The following is a 25,441-nucleotide window of genomic DNA, read 5'->3' as shown; positions in this document are numbered from 1 at the left end:
AACAGAGAAGCAGATAAGCCAGGGAGAGGGCAGCCTCGTCCTCCATGAGCAGCCTGCTCGTGTTAAATTCCAACACATCACAGTCATTGTAAACTAGGAGGGTGACAGCTAAGTCATAGGACATGTGCAACATGGCAAATCACGTAAGAGGCGAGCAGGCTGCAGGGACGGCGGGAGGCAGGCCCAGCAGCCCAGGGAGGGACACAGGTGAGCAGGGACCTAAAGACAAGGAGAGTGCAGGTGGGCCTCCCTGAAAGCCAGCAGGTCAGGGAGGCTGTGGCTCGGGGACCACGGGGTGAGGAGGACAGAGAGACGGAGGTGGGAGGCTGAGGACCTCATAGGCCTTGTACCCTGCATGAGCCAGGGGATGGCAACAAGACAACTTCATTATCACAGAGAGGGGGGCTCCCTTCCCTCCATGGCTAGGGGTCTCCTGGAGCAGGACACGGGTGATGGAAGAGGAGAGAGGGGACCACTGTGAGGGCTGCGCAGAGGCCGGGCGGAGAGGGTGTGCGCGGCATCAGGCAGCTCCAGATCTGGAATGCTTGTGGCAGGGGCTAAGCTCCGACCCCCCAGCGCACAGTGGGCCCAGCGCACAGCGGGGCAAGAACGGACGAGCCGTCCCAGAGCCTCCCAGCTCTGAGCTGGAAAGCCTCCCCTGTGGACCTACGCCAGGTGTGAGAAGGCAGGGGAAGCAGTGACACCCCTCAGGGCCCTGCTTCCTGCAAGAGGGGATCGCGTGCGCACTGAGGTCGGAATTGCATTTCCTGCTCCGGGTGGCCCATCAGTGGGAGTGTCCATGTCCCCAGAGCACGAGGCCACGGGAAGCCACCGCTACATCCCTCTGCAGACTGACAAGGAGGAAAGGCTGCAGACACTACTCTTCCCTTGGGCATCGTTCAGTGAAGCTAGAGTTTGTGCATCTGCACTTCTTACTCAAAACCCTACGGCACAAGCCTGGGTGTGGCCGTCTCTACAACGTGCTCCTGTGAGTCACGGAGCTGGGGTCTGTCCCGGAGCCTGTCGCACATCCAGGCCACCCGCGTGCCCGACACCGAGGTGACAGGGACACAGGTCCTGGGGAGGGAGCCCACGGCGCCCACCTCCAGGTCGGAGAAGAGCCCCAGGTTGTTCTGCAGGATGGCGTACATGCAGTGCGCCACGGTCACCGCGTGCTTCCAGTTGTGGTAGGGCACCCGCCGGTAGTTCTTCTTCACGGACATGATGAAGCGGCACAGCTTCTCAAGCTCAAAGCTGTGGGAAGAGACGACAGGAGCCGGCAGTCAATTCGCCCGGGAGAGGCCTCTGGTCTGTACCGCACACACGTCTGTACTGAATGCGTGACCGTGAGGGTCTGGGGACGAGTCCAGGCGCCCAGGACCCTCACTCACGCTTCCCCGCGACTCTCCGGCCAGTGTGGAGGGAGGGCTCTGTAAGAGCTTCTCTCGGAGGTGCTGGCCGCCCACCAGGGAGGACCTGACCGGCTGTGGCTCCCCATCCCTCCCGCCCATCGCCCTCCTCACCCGCAGGCAGCTCGACCCGAGCTCAGCGGACCACCTCTGACCGTCTGCTCAAGAGCATTCGGAACTGATCATTTCCCAAAAGCATATTCAGATTTGCCAACTACAAATGTGTAACCTTGGGAATTTTGGTGATGAGTGATTATCTTTTAAAAACGAATCCAAATTAAATGGTCCTCAAACTATTAGTAGCAATGACTCCATCCTGACACAGTGCATGGTAGAAATGGCGTTTTCATTATACAATATGGTTATCATATGTTATGTTATAATATAACCATGTATTCATACTTATTGAAGGGCTTCAATTTTCTCAGTGGATTTTAAGGCAGCTTAAATCAAAAACACAAGACAAAACAGGGCTCTTTGAAATACCAAAGAAATGAGGGTTCAAAAAGCTTCTAAAAATCTGTAACTTATATTTTCTCTACTGAAAATTTTCAAATGTCCTTAGAGTGTAAGGAATGCCATTTTAAGAGTTCCAAATGGTCAGCCTCCTTGATATACTAGCAGGTGAGAATTAACCAGAGCCAGTCGCCCTGTGTGCACCCCTTGAAAAGAGTCACTGAGGTCCTGAGAAAGCACGGGCCTCAGTGGCTCTAGAGAAGCTAAGCTCCGCCACGCAGCGGGGCGGTGAGAGAGGAAGGTGCTCCTCTGGGCCGCCGCGAGGCGAGGAGCCTGCGATGCGAGCAGCAGCCCCAGGAAGTGACTGGCACAGGCCTCGGCTGTGAAGGGGACCCTTGTTCCTTTCTACCTGTTCTGATTGGTACATCAGGGAAGTTGAAGGTTGATACAAATGCATGCGTGCATTCCCAAGCACACTTCAAAGCAGTGTGCGATTATGTGGACGGGGAACTCCTACCTCTTCCAGTTAAACAGCCTAAGTTCGCTCCCCCACATTTTAATGGCCACCTGGTTCTATCCATGGCTGTGAGCTGAGGGACAGAGCTCATAGCCGCTACGGGGAAAACGAGAGGGCTGCGGCTCTGTCCAAGTCTACTAGCCTTTCTAACATTAAATCTTTAGAAAAGGCAATTTACATATAGCATGTGTTAATACTGCCCCACCCCCCCGAAAGTGACAGGGCGTCCAGGTAAGGGAGGGAGGGGCCATGTCACTCAACAGTCTAAAAAGGATGTTTCTAGGCCATTCGTACCAGGACGTCCCACAGGAACGATGGATCATGTAGACAAAAATCCCAGGCCACATGTTTTCAAAAGGACCGATGTCAAAGTGGAATCTGAAAAGAACGCAGAGAGGGCTCGTTTATTCCGACATCAGGACACATGCTAACGAGAAGAAGGCAGGGGAACTGCTGTCCACTGAGGACTGAGGGAGACGGGGGTCAGCTGCTCTCCTGCCTCTCGTCACGTCTCTGCTGTACGTAGAGGTTTCCAGAAGGAAACGCCACTCATGCCCTCAGGAACTTAGTGCAATATTTGCTTCACTGTCATTGCTTAACTTTCTCTCAAACAATCTGTAACAAGGGGATGCTGTGGTTACTATCAGAACAATGAAAAAGCAAAAAAGTTCTATTATGAAAAATGCATATACATTACATAAGGGAGTAAAAAACCTTATAAAAAATTTTTTTAGAGCTGAAGATTATCCTATCTCCTATTTAAATCCACAAAAAAATTTCATAAATATAAACACACATCCAAAGTCTTTACCTATTTTTCATTTGCTAATTTGCTGACATTTAACCCAAATAAACACAGTGGTATATGGTATAGTATTTAAAAAAGACACATTGTCCTCTAGTCACAACATTCCTGACACCAAAGGTGTGCGTTTTCTGCACCAAGCAGTTCTCCAATCCTCTGCGGACACCCAGTGACGCTCCACAGTGCAGGTCAGTCCCGACACCACCTGGATTAGCAGAGCCACAGACCCCGTCCTCAGCCCATAGACTGCCCCTCACTTCACTTGACAACTGCAAGTCCAGGCCACCCCGATTTCTGGCCAACCAGCTACGAAGCCGAGGTTTGATGACGTGCGACAACAGCTCCCTGACTCCGGGGAGCACTCTGCTTACTACTTGGGGTTCACTAGGAAGGAAGCACATCAGGAAGAGCCGGGGGAAGGGAGGCACAGGCTCCCTGCTCTCAGGCCCCCCCCCCCCCGCCCCCCGGACAATAAAAACCTTATTCAGGGTTTTCCTGGAGGGAGGCCTCACCCCCAGGCATGACTAAGTCACTGGCCTTTGATGATGACCTCATCCCCACCTCCTGCACCCCCAGAAGTCCTAATCACATGGCTTGTTCCTGACACCCAGACCTCACCCTCTAAGGCAGCGGTTCTCAACCTGTGGGTCGCGACCCCTTTGGGGGTCGAACGACCCTTTCACAGGGGTCGCCTAAGACCATCGGAAAACACATATATAATTACATATTGTTTTTGTGATGAATCACTATGCTTCCATTATGTTCAATTTGTAACAATGAAAATACATCCTGCATATCAGATATTTACATTACGATTCATAACAGTAGCAAAATTACAGTTATGAAGTAGCAATGAAAATAATTTTATGGCTGGGGGTCACCACAACATGAGGAACTGTATTAAAGGGTCGCGGCATTAGGAAGGTTGAGAACCACTGCTCTAAAGGTTCTTCCTTGGCATAAACCCTTGTACAGTTGAGTTTTATTATAAACAAGGAAAGACACCCCCTCACCCATATCACAGGGTGTTAGGAGCTCCTGCCAGGAAACAAGTAAAAGGCCAAATGTATACATTTCTTAATATAGCACAACTAGAGGCCCGGTGCACGGATTCATGCACCCGTGGGGTCCCTCGGCCTGGCCTGCGGGGATTGGGCCGAAACCAGTTCTCCAACATCCCCCAAGGGGTCCCGGATTGCGAGAGGGCAGTTCTTGGGTGATGCACCCAGAACCAGAGAGGAGGGAGTCCGATTCTGGGGTGGGTCACCCGAGAACCGCAGCTGCCAAGTCACCGCAGCTCAGCAGCTCCTGTGTTGAGCATCTGCCCCCTGGTGGTCAGTGCACGTTATAGCTACCAGTCAGATGGTCACTTAGACTTTTATATATATACTAGAGGCCAGATGCATGAAATTCGTGCAAGGGCTCAGCCCTGGGAGCCGCAGCAGCTGCCTTGGCTCTTGCAGCCCAGACTTCCATCTGGAAGGTCGTTCGGCTGTCTGGTCTAATTAGCATATTACGCTTTTATTATTATAGATAGATACATACTATTATACCATTAAAAGATAAACTAAGGCATAGTTGACATTTTATGAGCTGATCTGAGCAAACATCAATTCAACCAGCAGTGCCAGCCCCAAGGTGGTGAGGAGGACTGCATCCAGGGAGGGGAGACCACAGAGAAGGGGCAGCAGAGAGAGGAGCTCACTGATTGGCTGCAGCTGAAGTGGCTGGCTCTTTGGGGATGGGCTGTCCCTGTGTTTCCATCTGTTACCTAGGCCACCAGGGCAGTGAGGCCACCTCATCGCAGGGCCTCCTTGTTTAATTAACTTAACACGACTATCTGCCCAATCATAAGGCAACTATCAGCTCTGGGTCACTTCTGGGAAGTTTCTATCCGTGAAACAGTGTTGGCTTGTACTTACAAGGGGTGTACAAATTACCAGAGGTGCTACCACCAGCAATTGCATGCATTAGCATATGGAGCATAGGATTGGAAAACAAATTGTGAAAGTTGAATTACTAGCTTCTAAAATTTGTAAATTTAAAATTATACAGAAAACTTAGAATCTGATATTAAATACCATTTAAATATTAAATATTATATAGTGTAAACTGTACAAAAGCCTACAGAGAACAGCTAACCTTTAGGTTAACTCATTTCAAAACTGCGTTCAGTTTTGTTTTTAAATATGAGACCCGGACAAGTTGTACCCCGAGACCTGGAATCCCCTCGGAAGGGAGAAAGGGCAGCTGCAGCTGCACCTGCACTGAGCCATCTGTGACCCGAATTCTCTGGCCCGTTTCCCTTCCAGGTCGACAAACCAAGCCCGCGTGCCGGGCGGGAACTCACAGCTCCACCTCCTTGCAGAGGCGCCCGGGCAGTGTGAAGCGCATGAGGCCCTGCCACTCCTCGGCGGTGCAGATGCTGTGGTAGGACAGCTTCTCCATGGTCACGCGGTAGATGCACTCCGAGTGGCGGATCCGGTGGTACATCTGCAGGCAGACAGGTAAGGGGACGTGGCGTCATTACACTTCAGGGTCTGGTGTGGAAGCATCGGCACAGCGCCTGGCACCATCAACACCCCTGAACCTATTTCTACTCCACCTCCACCAACACTGGAGAGCCCCACCCATGCGACCTGGCGGGTACAATACAGACGACTACGTGTGTTTGAAAAGACTGAGTAACCCTGGAACAGCTGTCTTTTTGTTGCTGTTGTTGTGAATCCTCACCCAAGGATATTTTTCCATTAACTTTTTAGAGAGAGTGAAAGAGAGAAGGGAAGACAGAGAGAAATATCGGTGTGAGAGAAACACATCGATTGGTTGCCTCCTGCACGTGCCCCAACCAGGGCCCGGGAAGGAGCCTGCAACCAAGGTATGTATGTGCCTTTGACCAGAATCAAACCTGGCACCCTCAGTCCGCAGGCTGACACTCTATCCACTGAGCCACACCGGCCAGGGCCAGCTGTCTTTTTAGCAGGCATTCTCTCTGGGTGGTGAGATGGCTGGGCATTCACCGGCCCGCACCTCACTCTTGGTCTCCTAGCTACAGGAACGGAACATCCACACCGGCTGTGTAGAAGCCATGCAGGCTGTTGTTATAGGGCCTGAACGTGGGCTTTTATTAAAAACCCTGAATGAAGACAGGCAGAGACTGAGCGAGTCAAGAGGGAAGGTGCTTTTCTGTCTCCTTTTAAAGTGTTGAGCTTCATTCTTGGTCTCGGTCCTCCCGTCCGGGAGTCTCAGAAGCTTGACGGCGAGGTCCTTTGTTAGTCACGAACGTTGGAGACTCGGGCCCAATGCGTGGACATTCCTTTAGCAACTGCGCACGCACACCGTGCTGACAGGTCATGTTATAAAACACACTGAAACAGGAATGTTTGAAAGTACCCATTTTCATGCTTACTAAACAGGGCCTTCTGTTCTTACTAAACAATGACATACATTAAAATAAAATCACTGTAACTGAATGTTATCAGTTGTCATGTTCTTTCTTTACTACTCAGTGGGGTGGTGACGTTAATGTCTGGCTCAGTTTAACCTATTTCCATGCTTATTTCCAGAAAGCTGACGGCTGTGCCAGAAAGCACGTGGATCCCAATGGAACGACGCTAGTCCTGCCTGTTCTTAAACGGCCACTTGTAGTTTCGTTCCCTAATAGCTAACATTTGGTTGAAACTCAGATACACTTCTGATTTCAGGAATCTCCATCAGTTAATCCTGAAAACTAAACAGCTGAATCTTTACAGAAGCGAAGGTTTGCAGCTGTGGGTAGTGGAAGAGTCTGTTCTTGTGTTCTGACTGGTCACTGCACTATCATCCACACCGACACCTGCACACCGGCTTCTGCCTGCCCTGTGTCCTCAACCAGGCTCAGGCCAAGGAAACAGCGGTAAACATCTGTCTCCAAAGTGCTCTCTTCAGGACGGGAGTTTGCTGGGAAAACAATTATTTTCTTGTTCAGTGTTAATGCCGCTTGCTGTGTGGCCGTGAGCAAACTAAAGCTTCCGTGTCCACTTTCCTCAGCTCATTTGGAGTCAATTTCAGAGAAACTACTTCGATGAAACTCTCCCTGCTTCCATCTTCTAATGAGGAGAGCAATGCTCTTGGCCCCTTAAACACAAATGGGAACAACAACTATGCACACAAGCGATGCTGCATCGCGGGGCCGTCGGAGAGCAAGGCTCCGGGATAGACAGTGAGACGGAAGGGGCTCTGTGGGTCAGACTAGAGCTGCCAACATGCAATCAGAGAAACAGAAAGAGAAATGCACGCAGAGGCTGCTGGGTAAACTCTCTGCTGAAACAATGAGACAAGGGGGCAAGTCCCAGTAGAGAAACCTCCATCGAGGGGCCACCATCACGGGAATGGGAGGTGCCTGCCTGCAGGTGCGAGAGCACATCACTCTGTGATAGTCCATCACGCTCCTCAAACTGGACTACGTGCTTCACAGCCCTGGCCTGCAGGACGGAGGGGGGACGGGTCCCGATGAACGGAGACAGGACAGGCCCGGGTCAGCTCCATACCCAGCACCTGTTAGGGGCGGAATGTGTTCCCACAATTCAGACATTGAAACCCTAGCCCTTCGAATGTGATCGCGTTTACAGACTGGGTCTTTAAAGAGGTAATTAAGGCAAAATGAGCTCAACAGGGCGGCCCTGACCCAATACAACTAGAGTCCTTACAAGGAGAGGAGATTGGAAACAGACAGGAACCGAGAAGGACCACGTGAAGACACGGGGAGGGGCATGAAGATGTTGTATTAGAACAAACTTCGGTGGGTCATAGAAATATGTGCAGAGAGAGAAGAGAATGATGCTGACTTTCCAATCACTGGAGCTTGCCATTGTTTTTTCAAATGGGCTGTATAGGTATCAAGTTGCTACAGCACTTAGATTCCACTGGATTCATTTAAAAGATAAAAATCAATACTCAGAATATACTGGAAATTACATTCTCTGCAACTTTGAAGAGAAACAAATGTAAGGTGTCACTGTTTTTATTTATGGGAGATAGAATCTGAAGCAAAAAGATAGCTGATACCGTTTCTTTCCGATGAGCCACGCAACACTCAATGTCCCCCAGCAGAGGGCGCCCTGGCACCACAAAGGAAGCTGGGTGCCCTCAGGAAGGAGCTCTGAGCTGCAGTTTTCCCCCCATTTTTGGTCCTAGTTCTGGTTAAGCCGTTTCCATTAGTTACAAAATTAATCCTGTGGAACATGGTTCGCTCTCCAAAAAGGCAATTTCTCTAAATTATTAAGGTGGTATATCTCCCATTTCTACTGATTGCACTTTATCAGAAAGTTAATAAAATGTTCCCTAACTTCGAAATCCCAGTCCTGTCACGAAAGGAATCTTAGTTTATAACAGACTAAATGTTCAACTCATTGAAAATGGAAAAATGGACAAGATGGTAAATTCAACTACTTTAAAGGGAGACTTCACAGGGTGGGCGGGAGCCTCCTGCAGTGGGCAAGCAGGCAGGACAGGTGAGCCTCTGCTCCTGTGCACCACCGTCCTCACGTCCTCAGGGCTCCGCTCCGCATGAGGCCCGCAGCAGAGTGTGGTGACAGACAGTGAGGCTCCGAGAGCGCTTCCTCACTCATCTCAGTGGACACTGAGATACAGACCTTAGGCTTGAACATTTCACCTCGTTTCAACCCCCCCCCCCCCCCCCCCCCCCCAATATATTTGTATTGATTTCAGAGAGGAAGGGAGAGGGAGAGACAGAAACATCAAAGATGAGAGACAATCACTGAGAATCATCGATCGGCTGCTCCTGCACGCCCCCTACTAGGGACTGAGCCTGCAACCTGGGCCTGTGCCCTTGACGGGAATCGAACCCAGGATCCTTAGTCCTCAGGCCGTCGCTCTATTCACTGAGCCAAACTGGCTAGGGCAACTTTGTTTTTTTAAAAAACAGATTCACACCTTGAAATAAATGCAAAATATTAGATTTTTTTTTTCTTCCAAGGCATGGCTTTTTCTAAATTTGAGCCACCAGGAATTAGTGTTTTTGGTTTAATGAAGGAAACTTAAATGGAAAAAAAAGACACCCCTTACACTACTTTATTGCCATTGTTTTAAAGTTACTATTGAGTAGTGAGAAAGGTATTTAAAAGCATCACTCACGTTGGCACAGTGCAAGGCTAACGCACAGAAGACGGCGAACATCTTGAAGTTGTTCTCGTCCGTTTTGGAGAAGGCGCTGCCGCTGATCTTGTTCACCATCTGCACCACGCCGATCACGCTGCCACGGCTCACGATGGGCATGCACAGGATGTTGCGTGTGGTGTAGCCCGTGTACAGGTCCACCTCCCTGGGGGGGGGGGAACGACAACCACACACACACACACAACCCTCCCTGGGGGGGGGGAACGACAACCACACACACACACACACACACACGCGCACACGCACACGCACGCGTGCGCACACACACACACAAAACAGAAGGTAAACAACTTATTCTACCATAAACCTCAACTCCACTTTGCAAATTACATGCTTCTATTATAAATACCTCTAATGGAGCCGTTAGCTTCCAAATTCAAGGACCATGTGGCATTTGAAAGTGCTCTACTTAAACCTTTTCAAAAACATTCTAACCGGTTTGTTCTTTTGTTCTCAAGAGCTTTTCAGAACAGGACCAGAGGCCTTCGGCTTATTGCTCCGTTTTAAGTACCCAGCATTACTGGGATAACACCAACTGCTGATCCAGAGAAAACTAGAATCAATGTGGTGAGAGAGCATGTGCCTTTGGCCTTGGCTACATTATGAGGTGAACTTGCTTTGCAAACATACATGGGTGTGCAGAGCGGGCCCGCACCAGCCCTCCCGTCTGCACACGGAGCTCTCGTGGACTAGACCACACCACTCCCTAAGGCACTGCCCAGCCCCCAGCAGAGACGCCGTGGCCAGCGAAGCCCAAAGCACTGCTCTCTCAGTAGAAGTTTGCCCACTTGGAAGTAGAGGAAATACTTTTTGAAAGTAAGACTCCATTCCACAGAGGCAGCCGTGAAACTAGGCAACTAGTGGGATGGGATCTGTGTGCCTGGCTCCTCCCATTGAGGCTAGTGTTTCTGAGACACGGCCACGGGGCTGCGTGGAGCAGGGTCCAGCCCTTTGATCGCTGAGTAGGATTCTATGGTCCGGATGTGTCACCGTTTATTGACCCATTCACCGGTTCATGGACATGACTAATGGCTGACAGCCGGTGTGTGGCGAGTATGAACAAGGCCGCGTTGAAGATTGGCTTCCACCTCTTCGTGGACCGGGGTTACGGTTTTTCTTGGCGACACCCGAGCAGAGCTGACCGAGGACAGTCAGCACCTGCTTATCTTTACAAGAACCACAAACTGCTTTCCGAGCGCTGTCCCATCACACGTCCCATCCGCAATGCGGGAGCGGCCCGTCCCTCGCCCCTGCCAGCCCTCGCTGATGTTGACCTTAAAAATCTGAGCCATTCACGTCGGTGTGTAGTGGGATCTCCCCCTCAATCAAGTTCATGTTCCCTCACCTCAAACATGCTGCGTTTCCTGGCCGTTCACATGGCCTGTGCTGTGAGGTGTCTGCTAAAATCCGTGCCTATTTATCAAATAGAGTTTGCGCTTTTCTGAAAAAGCAGACAGTCAGCATACTCCTTATTGATAAAACACATCACTAGAATAGACACAATCTGTGTTTACGTACGAGCTGTGTATGTTTGACATTAATCAAAAAATACCTGATAGAACTTCCTATTGTTTATTTTGTTTAAGTGTCTCTTAAAATAAACTGAATGCTTGATTTAACTGTACACTCTGGTCAAAATATCTGAACTATTACTCCCTAATAATCATAGCATCAATCTTAAGACTCAATTTCTAGAGGTTTATTAAATTTATTATTACATGATTCGGGTTCTAGTTCTCCGAAGAAACACAAAACAGAACAAAACCAAACCCTCTCGCCCTCCTGCTCCGACCCTCACAGCTTCTGACAGAAGCAGCCACTGTGCCCGTGCCCACTCCGCGTGTCAGGCAAAGCGGACAGACAGGGATAAACATTTCCTCTAATCTTGAAATAAAAACAGAACCACAAGATAGGCACCATCGTACCCATTTGACAGAGGAGGAAACTAAAGCTCGGAGATGAAGTCACTTACCAGGTCCCCCTAGAGCCGTAAGTGACAGGACAGTCACCCTAAAGTGGGCCCTTACGACCAGGTGCTACCAGAGTGCGCTCGGGACAAAGTGATGGCACCACAGAAACAAGCAGCTTTGTAACTGCACACTTTTGCTTTTTGTTGCTTTTATAATATTTTAAACCCCATTAGCTGGGTATCACTAATGGTCTGGTGCCCATCATTGTGAAGTATCTGAAAGCACTGACTCCTGATAACAGGGTCACTGCAAAGAGTTCCAGAGCTGAGATGAAAGGACGGACTGTGATGGGGTGTGAGCTTGGGCTGCACAGCAGTCTCAGCCAGGGGTCTCAGCCCAGGGGTCTCAGCCAGGGGTCTCAGCCAGGGGTCTCAGCCCAGAGGTCTCAGCCAGGGGTCCCAGGGGTCTCAGCCCAGAGGTCTCAGCCCAGGGGTCTCAGCCCAGAGGTCTCAGCCCAGGGGTCTCAGCCCAGAGGTCTCAGCCCAGGGGTCTCAGCCCAGAGGTCTCAGCCCAGGGGTCTCAGCCCAGAGGTCTCAGCCCAGGGGTCTCAGCCCAGAGGTCTCAGCCCAGGGGTCTCAGCCCAGAGGTCTCAGCCCAGGGGTCTCAGCCCAGGAGCCTCAGCCCAATGTCCTCAGCCAGGGGTCTCAGCCCAGGGGCCTCAGCCAGGGGTTTCAACCCAGTGTCCTCAGCCCAGGGGCCTCAGCCAGGGGTTTCAGCCCAGTGTCCTCAGCCCAGGGGTCTCAGCCCAGGGGCCTCAGCCCAGTGTCCTCAGCCAGGGGCCTCAGCCAGGGGTCTCAGCCCAGTGTCCTCAGCCCAGGGGCCTCAGCCCAGTGTCCTCAGCCAGGGGCCTCAGCAGGAGGGCAGAAGCCAAGGGGGACAGAGCTGCTTGCTGCACCTGTTGAAGCGCGGGTCTGCGTAGGCGTCCGGGATGTTCAGCACCTCCCCCGTCCGCGCGACCTGGCCAGCAATCCCTTTCTCAATGGAAAACCTGCAAATACAGGAGAGAGGAGCATGCTCATTAAACACAGAGGCTGTCCCCCACTCTGAACCCGTTTACTGCCACCAAACACTGAACAGAAAAGCACTTTAAATGCTTGGGTTCACTTTACATTCACACATTCTAAATCATATTATTATTATAAACTGTGCAAAGGTAAAACAGAAAAACATTGCACAGTAATCACTTGAGACCTTGATTTAAGATATAATTCAAAATATATGAACTTATACTGAACCACAAATTGAAATTGAAAAATTAATTAGCATTCTCCTGCACTGACCAATAGCAATCCTTCGTATTGACAATGTACACTACTATAATTTACAATACACTTCAACCTACATCTTCTGCGTTAATTCTCACTGTGGTGGGAACTGAGGCCCATTTGGGTTCAGTAATTTGCTAAAATTTGCAACATATCAATGTTACAAGGAAAGCAAGAACACAGCTCTATAGCAGTGCCCGTCCTACCACATATATAACCAGAATCACAAGTCACGGCTGATTTCTGAGAGAGGACATAGGACTGGAATGCTAAGGCATTTGCAATACAGCACTCTATAAAAATAACACACTTTAAAACTCCTACTGTTTTTATTTCTCTAATTTGTTGAATTTAAAAATAGTCAAAATACAAGCATTGTCTATACTTAATTATGTTTTGATATTTAATATCAACATTTTCTATTATAAACACACTAGAGGCCCGGTGCACAAAAATTTGTGCACTGGGGGGGGGGGGTCCCTCAGCCCGGCCTGTGCCCTCTCACAGTCTGGGACCCCTCGGGGGATGACCACCTGCTGGCTTAGGCCCGCTCCCCGGGGCATTGGGCCTAAGCTGGCAGTCAGACATCCCTCTGGCAGCCCGGGAGCCCTCGGGGGATGTCCACTTGCCAGCGGGGAGCAGGCCTAGCTGCAGTCGGACATCCTTAGCGCTACTGAGGAGGCGGGAGAGGCTCCCACCACCACCGCTGTACTGGCAACCATCAGCCTGGCTTGTGGCTGAGCAGAGCTCCCCCCTGTGAGAGCGCCCTGACCACCAGAGGGCAGCTCCTGCATTGAGCGTCTGCCCCCCTGGTGGTCAGTGTGTGTCATAGTGACCAGTCATTCCCAGTCGATCTGCTGTTAGGGTCAATTTGCATATTACCCTTTTATTATATAGGATTCTCTCATATACAGTTTTCTGATACAATATTATCATCAGTCATGCAGTTATTTTGAAATGTTGTTAACCAAGATGTCTGCAATCCACAATCTTGTCGCACTTCTATAGCTAGACAGAACTTTCATACTAGTTTCCACATTATAAAAGATAATCATCCTATATAATAAAAGGCTAATATGCAAATAGACTGAATGGCGGAACAACCGAACTGAACAACCAGTCGCTATGACATGTGCTGACCACCAGGGGGTGCATGTGGAACATGGCAGGCATCAGCCATGGAGGGATGGTGGAGCAGGTGAGCAGGGGCCCCAGACCAAGGCAGGGCGCCGATTGCTGTCATCGGGATGAGCCTCTGGTGGTTACTAAAAATTTTTGCTCCCACACGCTGTGGTCCTGCCCGGCACTTGCACCTGCTGCTGGCACCAGAGTCACTGCTTGCACCCACTGCTCGCACCCTCTGCTGGCGATGGCCCTGCTTGCACCTGCAGCCTGCGCTGGAGCCACTGCTCGCACCACTGCCGGCACCCGGCGCCAGTCCCAATTGCTTGGCGCCGTCAGCAGGTTTAAATGGCGGCTGCTGGTCCTAATCACCCTGAAGGCTTCTCCACTTCCCCTTGCTCCTGAGGGGTGATCGGGGCAGCAGCTGCCACTCACACCCGCTGACAGCACTGGCCCTGCTTGCACCCGCTGCTGGCGCCAGCCCCAATCCCTCTGCGCTGTCAGCAGGTGCAAGCGAGGCTGGTGCAGTCAGCACTTGGGAACGGCGGTGGTGGGAGCGGGGCTGCTGGCAGACAAGAGACTGGGGGCTGTGGCAGGAGGGGCTAGGTGGGGGCGCAGAGGATGGGCCAAGACCCGCCCCTGTGCCCACGCAGCCTCGAAGCCCAGAGCTCCTTTCAAGGTGCATGAATTCGTGCACTGGACCCCTAATCCTATATAATAAAAGGCTAATATGCAAATTGACCAAATGGCAGAACTACCGGTTGCTATGACGTGCACTGGCCACCAGGGGGCAGACGCTCAATGCAGAAGCTGCCCTCTGATGGTCAGTGCACTCCCACAGGGGGAATGCTGCTCAGCCAGAAGCTGGGCTCACAGCTGGTGAGCGCAGCAGCGGGGGCAGGAGCCTCTCCCACCTCCACAGCAGTCAGACATCCCCTGAGGGCTTCTGGACTGGGAGAGGGCACAGGCCAGGCTGAGAGACCGCCCCCCCGCCCAGAGTGCACGAATTTCGTGCACTGGGCCTCTAGTTATTGAAATAAAGCTCCACCCTGATGACTGTCACTAAAAATATTCAAAAGAAAGTGGATATGACACTGATGACACTGAAAGGTGAGCCCAACGCTTCCTGAAATAAGGTTGCTTCAAGGTCACAGTTTTCCTGGGCTGTGACCCGCGTGGCCATGGCAACGCTGACGCCCTGAGCGGGAGTCAGAATGCACTGTGGGATCTGCACAGGATGGCTTGGTCAGGGGTGTCCCAACTGTCCCTTTATTCCCACTTCAGGCGGCTGCCCTGCAAACACATCCCTGTCAACTGGCCCCTCACTCCTCCCAGCCCAGCGAACATGGCTCCACAAGGGCCTGGCCTCAGCACGTGAGGCACCAGCGCTTCTGGGAGGGCAAGGACCATCTGCAAGAGAAAGGATTCGCCTATAACTAGATCCAGGCTGACTGACCCCAAAACAACCAGCCTCAATATCACAATTAAAAACCTCAATAGTGCCTGCCAGCCAGCCACACGAGTGGAATATAGGACTATCCCCTAGGGCAGTGATGGCGAACCTCTGACATGCGTGTCAGAGGTGACACGCGAACTCATTTTTTTGGTTGATTTTTCTTTGTTAAATGGCATTTAAATATATAAAATAAATATCAAAAATATAAGTCTTTGTTTTACTATGGTTGCAAATATCAAAAAATTTCTGTATGTGACACGGCACCAGAGTTAAGTTAGGGTTTTTCAAAATGCTGACACGCCGAGCTCAAAAGGTTCGCCATCACTGCCCTAGGTCCTGGAGTAGGGCTGCCCACTGGGGGGAAGTGGTGAGTGCCTGCAGGATCACATGGTCCCCTTCACACCTGGTTAGCACCCCCATGGGACAGACAATGGCCCAAAGGAACAGCGATTCCTAGTGAACAAGAACACTGCTTTCCTGGGAAGCTGTGACCACCAAAGCGTTTAGAGGGGTATGAGGAAAGCCGTTAGACAAAGCACATAAAGAAAAGAGAATCCAAGTTTTGACTGTTCAGTTTGATTCCCACACATTCCTGACAGTGCTCCCTGCAGGCTCGGACTGTGACAGGACGGAGCCACCGCCAGCCACACAGACCCGCTCCACTCAGGTACGTGACAAAAGCTGCCACTTACAGCACAAAGGCGGCTTTGGTTTCAAGAGGCAACAGGAGTGTCACATGACTGACTACGCCGCCTGCTCAGTTACAGAACAGCGAGCTGAAGTCATCAACGCTGCAGGTCAGCGCCCACTGCGGCTAGACTTTGAGACCGAGGCCACTGGTGGGGACGGTGGGCGCCCCGTTTCAGCTCGCCTGCCCCGAGACACGGGAAACCTGCCGCCTCCATCCAGGCGGGAGCACCTTTACCTACCTGGGAGCACTAGTCAGTTTTTCCAACATGATTTCCAAAAGGACCGCCTCCGAAGACGGCGTTTCCGGGGGGACGCTAACGCTTCTCGGCGCGGCTTGGCCGGCACTGCAATGCCATTCCCAGAAGCACTGCCTTCAGGAGGCGGGTCCTGGTGGGAATGATACCACAGTGTGACAGGCAGTCAGCGCACCTGCGGGGCACGGAGCGGCGGCGGGCCCTGCGCCTGTGTACCTGATCTCCTTGGTCTTCTTGAAGACGGGCCTGCCCTCCTTCACCTCCCCGATGTCGAAGAGGTCCGAGTACAGCTCCTGGTTCTTGTGGTCCACCTGGAAGAGGGCGCAGCGGTCGGCGTTCACCAGGTTCTTGGCATAAATCTAAGGACAGACGATAAAGCACGGCTAAGCTGACAAGAAAGGCATCCATTTCCCGTCAGAAATACATCCTCAGTTCAGCTATAGCAATACAATAAAGTAAGAAACACATCATTATCTCAATGAATGCAGAGAAAGTGAGGTTGAAACCCAATTATGATTTAAAAAAACTAAGAACAGAAGGAACTTGCTCAATCTGATGAAGGCCATCTACAAAAAAACAAATATCATACTTAATAATGGAAGACTGGATACTTCTCCTCTACAATCCGCAATAAGACAAGGATGTACACACTCTCAACCTCTAGTCAACATTGTACTGGAGGTTCTACAGGACAATTACACGGGGAACAAATAAAAGGCGTCCAGCTTGGACAGGAGAAGGTCAAACTGCCATTGATTCTGGACGACATAATCCCGCTACAGAAAACCCTGAAGAACCCACTTAAGAAACTACTGGGAATAATGATTTCATCACGTTTGAAGGATACAAGATCAATACACAAAAACCAATTTTACTTCTATACATTTTCAATAAAAATCTAAACATAAATTTAAGAAAACAATTCCATTATAATAGCATTAAAAATATTTAGAAATAACTTTACCAAAATAAAACAATAGTTATGCTTTGAAAATTACAAACATTGTTCGAAAAGTTAAGATAATGTAAATAAATAGAAAAAGACCCCATGTTCATGCTGGAATACTTAATGCTGTTAAGATGCCAAATTGATCTATGAATTCAACACAATTCCTATCAGAATTCCATTGAATTCTTTGTATAAATTGACAAGATTTCTAAAAGTTATATGAAATTGCAAGGAACCCAAAATTACTGAAAAAGAAGAACAAATCTGGAGGACTCTCACTTCCCATTTTCAAAACTTTTTACAAAACAACAGTAACCCAGCCAGTGTGACAGTCACCCAGCCAGTGTGACACCATCCGTGAGGAAGAAAGACAGGTCGATGGGGCCGGACCAAGAGCCTAGAAATGAGCTGACGGCGGAGGTGAAGCAGCCCGGACCTCCATGTCAGGGAGACTCAGCCAGGAATTCCCAACCCAGAACATATGCAAAGGCATTTGAAGCCCAATGTTTTCAAAGTGTAAATGTTTCCCATGCTCGCCACTAAGCAATGAAAAATGCTGAGGTGTTTTTCCAAAATTCATAGAAGTGACCAAAAAAACCCAGGCGGCACCTCCAGACCCTTCTCACCCCTTTAAACGTTCACGCCTGGCACCTTAAACATGCCCCATCCACTAGGCATGAGTCTAAGGTAAGGAAGAGCCTTGGTAAACAAGCGGCAACCTACCATTATGTGCTCCAGCAGAGAGTCTATGGCGACGATGTTATCAAAATACGTTCTGCAAAAGAGGACGGGAAACGGTGAGTGACCTTAGTGAGAGCAGAGCGTGGGACCCTGGGACACATCCCCGTTGCTCCTTACTGAAATGAAACGTGACCATATATGTCTGATTCTTGCCGTTCTGTGGAACAAGGCACAATAGCATTTTCAAGATACATGGAACGTCGTTACTGACTTTAGCCCGAGGACTCTCATTTCAGAGGGAGCGTGAAGTAATTCTTTTATTGATAAGTACAGATGCAGGAAGGAAGTCTGTAGCGTTTAAAACTAGGAAGGAATATGCTGAAACCGGTTTGGCTCAGTGGATAGAGCGTCGGCCTGCAGACTGAAAGGTCCCAGGTTCGATTCCGGTCAAGGGCATGTACCTGGGTTTCGGGCACATCCCCAGTAGGAGATGTGCAGGAGGCAGCTGATCGATGTTTCTAACTCTCTATCTCTCTCCCTTCCTCTCTGTAAAAAATCAGTAAAATACATTTTTAAAAAAATAAATAAAAAAAAATAAAACTAGGAAGGAATAAAACTAGGTTCACTACATGTAACACTGTCATTAATTTTGATCTGAAATGAAAAACATTTAAATTTGCTACACCTCATTAATATGCTTAAGATATAAATTTACCACTGAAAACCCGACAAGTTCGAATGTAGCTGAACTGTACTGAGGCAGCAACATCACTCATCGAGAAGAAACAGCAGAATAAACACGCCGGTGAGGCCCCGAGGACACACAGTGAATGTACGTTCAGGAGGGTGAGTGGCAGGGAAAGGTTGTGGAGGTGGCTGGCACACACACCAAAATGTAGCCCTCAGGAATGGAGGACCCACCAGTGAGCATGGAGTGCAGGGATGTAACACAGTCCTTGCAAAGAAGGCTTCTCGCGTGGGCTGTGTTGGCGAGGCATCTGTCAGCACAGGTTTGTGTACATCCAGCGATGGACTCATAATTAGGACAGTGTATAAATAAGCCATGCCTTTCATTTAAAGACGTCGTTAGCTGGAACACACTAAGACTTCGGCTCAGGGCCCCGCACCCTGAGGAATGCTCGGCCAGGAAGAGGGGAAGCAAACTGGTTACCCCACAGAGCAAAGTGAGGTGTCACAGGAGGGAATGCACGGGGCTTTGGAAAATTTACAAGAGATTCAATCAAGCACATGGACAAGAGATGCTGAACGGCTCCCTTTCGATGTGTTTTGAATAATATCACGTGCCCCACAGCTATTGTTTCACTTTATCTCAAGGATCGGGGATCAAAGAGAATCTCCTTCAATTCCATGTTTCTCTAACTTTATGTTGAAGAAACTAAGTGTAACACAATGCGGCGACTTCAGACTGACTAGTCACGGACGCTAGGAGAGCGTGAGGGTAGAGCAGGCAGGCCCGAGGGCTGCTGGCCGCCTGGAAGGCAGGCCCGCTCTCCCCGTGTGAGCCCCGAGGCCCTGACCCCGACCGCACCTGCGCAGCCTCAGGTCTCAAGGGCAAGCACAAGCAAGACCTGTGCACCTGGGGCTCCATCAAGTACCTGGACCTCAGGTCCAGCCTCGGGCGATGGGCCTTTTCTCTAAAATCCTGTCTCAGCTACTGTCCACGGGGAAATTAAAATAGTAACAATAGCATTTCACTGACTGGCATTTATAGAAAACGCCAGAGAGGTCTTTTTGGAAGGAACTAACTAGAACATTTCCTCTCCTACTGCTGTTAGTTTTCTCCCACAGACACCCTGTGTCTGTACCATATGCATAACCCATGGACACAAAAGGGCAGGGGGTTAATGGGGGGAGAAAGGGGACATCTGCAATATTTTCAACAATAAAGATACATTAAAAGAAATACACAGCAAACTGCAAATGAGAACCATCACATAACTGTCTCCATCCTTCCCCGGGAGCGTGAACAAGTGTGCAAGGGTGAGCACCAGTGAGCGAGGGTGAGAGAGTGCCCCCAATCCTCTCGGCCCGCCCACCTGCCCCATGAAGTCACCAGCAGCAGCAGCCACCCACCCCTTAAAGCGCACACTCACTTTGATACGTCGAGTAGAAAGTCATTCAGCTCAGTCTGCTTGGCGAGGCCTCTGCAGAGCTGCCATATGAAACAAAGGCCATTAAGGATAAAAGATGTTTGCTTATTTACAAGTAAACATTCCAGAACACTACTGACCTTGTTGAATGTAAAAGGTGTAACACAATCGCTGGCTTATAATGTAGCAATACTATCAATCACAACTCATTTTTCTTGAAGGCTTAAATGTGCTATAAGCACTTCACACTTATGACCTCATCTGATCACCACGAACACTGCAGGTTAGGGGCTGACTGTGTAACTGAGGCAGGAGGAGCCCAGAGCCTTGCTCAGACCCCAGAGCCCTGCACTTGAGAAACTGACGTGGACACATCTTCCACCCACTCTCTCGTGTCAGGTCCGAAGTCCTGCTCCTCAGCCCACTTTCCCACACTTAGGACTTTCCTCTCTAACACCTGGTCCCACCTTGAGCCGAGCTGGCTGAAGGGGACTCAGAAAACAAAACACGAGGAGGAGCAGCGGAAGATACAACGCAGAACTGTAGCCCGCCTGTCCCTGAGCTTCGCAAGTCTAGTTCCCACGAAAGCTGCAGTGTTTCTGGAGAACCAGGGTCTGAAATTCAATGTTTATGTTTCACACACCATTTGGTGGAGAGGATGCCTTAACTTAGGAAACAGAGTCAGAGAAATATCCATGTTCCGACCAGCAGGAGACTGATCCTGGGCTTTTGAGGGAAACAAAGATTCCAATAGGACACATACCCTTGATTGCATAAATGATGGGCAACTGTATATAAGTATATAAAAATAACTGACACATAGTTAAGCCAACGAGTAAGGAAATGGAGGTGCGTAGATGAAGGTTTTAGAAATAACAACATCGCTAAGATGCAAACAGAAAGCCCGAGGCTGAGGCCAGTGCCCCAGCAGGAAGCGCGGGACAGGGACCCACCTGCACCTGGTGGATGGCGACCGACGCCCAGGCGAGGTTCGCAGTGGCCACCTGAGGAAGGGGAAAGAGCCGCCATTAGCCAGGTGGGCCAGCCCCCCGTGTGGAGGACACTGTTCGAGGTCACTGCACATGTGAATGCTCTGCCAAGCACAAAGCATCAAATATGGACAGGAATTCTCTTTTATATTCCTCCTTCCTTTACAATGGAATCAAGTGCTTCCTTGTTCCCCTTCATTTTGGATAAAAAATAAAATAAATGGATTAAAAGAGCTAGAGTCCAAGGACTCTAACATAAAATAACTTTAGTGTAATAACAATACTATTCAAAAGCCTCTAACAGCAACTCTAAAATGAGGAAGTATTTCTAAAACTTTGTTGAAGAGTTCTCACATTACTAACTATTCTACTTCTTTTGCTACCCATTCACCTGGCCAGTATTTACCAGGTGTCTCCCAGGTGCCAGGCACTGTCCTCGGTACTGAAGAAAGGGCACAGGGACACAGAATGGCTGACTGTGGGGACAGAAATGGAGAGAAAGCCCGGCCGGCCGGCGTGGCTCAGTGGTTGAATGTTGCCCTATGAACCAGGAGGTCATGGTTCAATTCCCGGTCAGGGCACAGGCCTGGGTTGCAGGCTCCATCCCCAGTGTGGGGCATGCAGGAGGCAGCCAATCCATGATTCTCTCTCATCATTGATGTTTCTCTCTCTCTTCTTCTCCCTTCCTCCCTGAAATCAGTAAAAACATATTTGAAAAAAAAAGGCGAGAAAGAGAGCGAGTGCGTGCACAGCGCATCAGCTGGCGATGGAGGCCGCAGAGGACCAGGGACCGGGAGTGGGGTGGGGGGGGGGGGGGGGGGGGGGGGGGGGGGGCGCCTGAGAGGTCACACTGGAGGTCCCCCCTGCAGAAGGGGCTGGAGCTGGAAGGACGGGGACACACACAGGCTCTGACTGGGAGCCCTGCAGCCTTGCTCCAGGGGCTGGTGCAGGAGGAGGGGGAGGTGGGGGGCAGGCTGTGCCACCCAGGGAGTGGACAGGGGCAGCCGCGGAGGGAGGCTGGCGCACCCGGGTGTGGCAGGCATCGCTGCCATTTTATTCATGTATTAATGAGCCGGTTCCAGCTCAGGGAATGGGGACAGAAGGCACTGCCCTCCACGTGGGTCTGGCGCTGGCACCTTCATACAGGACGGACCGGAGAACGTGAGGACCTCCAGAATTCGCTCAGTCTCCGGAGCCAGCTACTGCTCTGTCTGCCTTACAATAGGACGGACTCTTACTTTTATTGTTTCAATGGATTCTCACTTTAAAATGACCAATTTCCAGTTTAACCAGTCCCCTCTCTAAATAACCACAAAACAAAAAAAGTTTTTTAAAAATCATTAGTATTAGTATCAAAAGCAAACTGTGGCTTCAACTATTCATTCCTTCATCACTGAGACGCTGCCTGAGCCCTCGGAGGCCAGCCCCGCCCCGCCCCGCCGCCTCACCTCCTGCTGGCGCAGAGAGAAGGAGTCCTTGCCCCAGTGCCGGTACAGCTCCAGGATGCCCACCAGGTCGCCAATCGCCGTGACGATCGGCAAACAGAGAACGGACTTGATCCGCGTCCCTGATTCCAGTCCAGTGCCTCCTGGAAATCGTTCATCCTGAAAAATTAAATGGGAAAAGGTGTAAGTTCAGTACAATAAATGGAATAATGCAGTCATGACCCTTATTTCTGTAAGAAATCACCTCATACTTACCATCAATAACAAGCAGACCTTTTCAAGGAAAAACCAAATGACCTTGGCCCCCATCGGCAGTGCTTCAGGAACGCTCGCCGTCAGCAGCGTGGCTCCTGCACAAACCGGCTCTGAGCCTACCTTTGTGTAGCAGGGCTCAACCCACTCACACACATCAACCTCATGCAATAACCAAGGGAATTAGGGTGGCTGACACCTGCTATTCACCACTTGCTACTGTTCTAGAACTTTTATAATGGTTTGTTAAGTATAATGTCACAAGTGAAAATTCAAATATAAGTATCATATGAAAGAAATTATATAGTAAATGTTTCTCTTTTATTTTGAATGTTAGAATAACACAAAAGTGGATGTTCATGATAGTCATTTTACCTGAACCTCAAAGACTGATATTAAATATTCAAGTCATCCAATAATTGGCAATTTTTTATCAAAAAACTGATTCTTTGAATTTAATAATTTTCTAGCTTAGCCAAATCTCTCAAATGTATTAATATCAAGAAACTTATTCTACTTGTTCAATTTCTGCTGTCTGCGGGATGCTTTTCATGAATCGAGAACAGCACAAAGCTACACTTACTAGTATAATTTGCAAACCTTTTGAAAGTTTGCATATACAATAGAGCATTTTCAGATGACAACTTATACAGTATCTACTTGTAATACTTTTTAAAAGTGAAATCTACTTTCCGTTTTCTTTTCCTAAATAAAATAACTAGTTACCTGATTTGTTCAAGGTCATACAGATAGTTAGAGGCAGAACCACAATTAAAACCCACATTTCGTGGATCTCATTTAGTTTTCCAGAGCAAATGGACTACACCTAAAACCTGTTGGTGCACTTGTCACTTGAAGGGCTCCACTTGGTCACGGTCTCTGTACCTGTCCTTCATCAGTTCCCCTAAAACTGCGTCTACCCACGGGGTCCGCTCTGGCCAAAGAGAGGGCAGAACATGTGATGGGAGCACAGACTCGGAACCTCATAGGCATGTCTGACTTCCCTCTAGGACCCGGGCCGCCACCGTTAAGAGCGTGCCAGGCCACCCTCTGGGAGGTGGGGAGACACACCTGGAGAGCTGAGGCCACCTGAGGCCAGTCAGCTCCGAGGTGGTGGCCAGCTGATGGCAGCTGTGCAAGCAACCCAGCCAGACCCGGCCCAGACCAGCAGGAGGGCCCGTCCAGACTCATGGGAATAGCAGGTGGTGGTTGTGTGACACTCAAATTGAGGGTCATCCGTCCCCCAGCGATGGCTATCCATTCATGCATATCCTACTAGGATGTGACATACAGACAGCTACCATTTAGTCTGCATGAGGATAAATATACATTTTTATGATTAACTGGCATATGTTCAAATAAAAATTATTCAAATCTAGCACTTAGTGTTTAAGACATGGTTTTCTGAGCACAAAAACTTTGTTCACATACAAATTCATTTATTGACCTATGTCATGCTTTGATGCTTTAATAAAATGACTTAAATTATACCATCAACATGGTAAGTCTTCTCTCTTTATTAAATTAACACCTCCCCCCACTCCCAGAGGGGGCAGCACGAAGAGTGAGGAGCCACGTACCCCAAGGATGTCTTCCACGAGCAGCGTCTTCCGGGACTTGGCCACGTAAGCAGAGGTGGTGGTGCCCTGGGCAATGGGCCCCGCGGGGATGAGCCGGGGTCTGCCCTCCTTGATGCCAGGGGGCGTGAACACGCACAGGCTCTGGGAGAAGAAAGAACAGGTTTGTAGGCTTTCGTGTGCCCTGGCACGGGGCAGAGACTCCTGGCGTTTCGTGACAATCCCGAGAAGGCTGGGCGCTGGGAAGAGCAGGCACGAGGGAAAGGCTCAGTGGCCAGCCTGGAGTGTCTGAGCTGAAACTCTCACATCCTCACACACAACACAGGCGAGATGCAGGACTTGAATGAATGAACGTGCACAGAAAGGCTCTTAAAATAGCCTATTTTGATATCTACAAATTAATGACATGAAAAAATAGGAAGCTGTCCTTGGGCTCAAGATGGTGTCTGACAAGAACCAGACCCGCCCTCCCTGCAGCCTGGGCCCCGACCTGCAGCGGGTCAGTAACAACAGTCAGAGGGTGCGGCTCCGTCCCTTTCCTGGAAGCCTTGCTTTCTCAGAGCCTCGTCTCATCTCACACGCAGTCCCTCCACTCTGTGAACGGGCCGCCTGCCACACGCCTGTGACGGCCACGCAGGACAGGGGTGAAGACCCTGCTCTGCACGCAAGTTCTGGACACGTCTGGGGGCACCTGCCCGTCAATTGACTGGGTGGGAGGGTCCAGTTCTGACATCATTTTCAAATAAATGTTTTTAAAAATATGATCCACTATTTTGACTAAACCAAATCATATTTCAAAGAACTACCTACTAAACCAGAATCAGAATCGCTCACCTATGGGCATCCCCTGGGCGCTGGGGCAGCACTCTGGCATGACTATATATAATAACTACACACCTTGTGTGAAAACCACTGAGGTTCGGGGGATGTCTCCCAGCCGACTTCCATCTTCGATTGGATTGCTGGGACTTCCAGGTGGAAGGCCTGGAGCAATAAGCATCAGACCACCCCTCACGCCAAACACGTCCCTCTGAGCGCAGGCCACCCCTAAGCTGGCTCTGGGTAAAGGCAGGAGTTGGGTGTGTTTATTAACTTCTTAGTTGAGTGGTTTGCAAGCTTTGTAATGTCAGAGACCCCTTTTTCGCATAAAATCTCATCTATAATCACAAGGAAGTGAGCCGAATACACCTGGCCCCTCCCCGAGTGGGAGCAGGGAGCAGGGAGAGGAAGGGTGATGCCCCGCGCCAAACATTTCCATTCACAAGAGCATCTACCTCAGTCAGGGCAGTGCTTGCGTAGTATTGGCTATTGAGTAC

General features: G+C 49.9%; 1 protein-coding gene across 7 annotated transcripts in view; it reads right to left on the bottom strand.

Moving 5' to 3' along the window:
• The window catches only part of PDE10A (phosphodiesterase 10A), a 216,532-nt gene that overhangs the window by 9,647 nt on the left and 181,444 nt on the right, over window positions 1-25,441 (bottom strand). For all 7 annotated transcript variants that reach the window (XM_005857164.2, XM_005857162.2, XM_005857165.2 and 4 more), the window contains 11 exons: window positions 24,129-24,269; window positions 22,300-22,455; window positions 20,816-20,866; window positions 19,866-19,924; window positions 17,794-17,845; window positions 16,338-16,480; window positions 12,230-12,322; window positions 9,323-9,509; window positions 5,538-5,680; window positions 2,677-2,760; window positions 1,104-1,254 (listed from right to left, as the gene is read on the bottom strand). In XM_005857164.2, coding sequence (XP_005857226.1) covers window positions 1,104-1,254; window positions 2,677-2,760; window positions 5,538-5,680; window positions 9,323-9,509; window positions 12,230-12,322; window positions 16,338-16,480; window positions 17,794-17,845; window positions 19,866-19,924; window positions 20,816-20,866; window positions 22,300-22,455; window positions 24,129-24,269 — 1,260 coding nt within the window. The remainder of the gene's footprint in view (window positions 1-1,103; window positions 1,255-2,676; window positions 2,761-5,537; window positions 5,681-9,322; window positions 9,510-12,229; window positions 12,323-16,337; window positions 16,481-17,793; window positions 17,846-19,865; window positions 19,925-20,815; window positions 20,867-22,299; window positions 22,456-24,128; window positions 24,270-25,441) is intronic.

The sequence above is a fragment of the Myotis brandtii genome, unplaced genomic scaffold (assembly GCF_000412655.1).
Source record: "Myotis brandtii unplaced genomic scaffold, ASM41265v1 scaffold1077, whole genome shotgun sequence".
NCBI classification, from domain to species: domain Eukaryota; kingdom Metazoa; phylum Chordata; class Mammalia; order Chiroptera; family Vespertilionidae; genus Myotis; species Myotis brandtii.
This window is presented reverse-complemented; position numbering and strand designations above follow the sequence as displayed.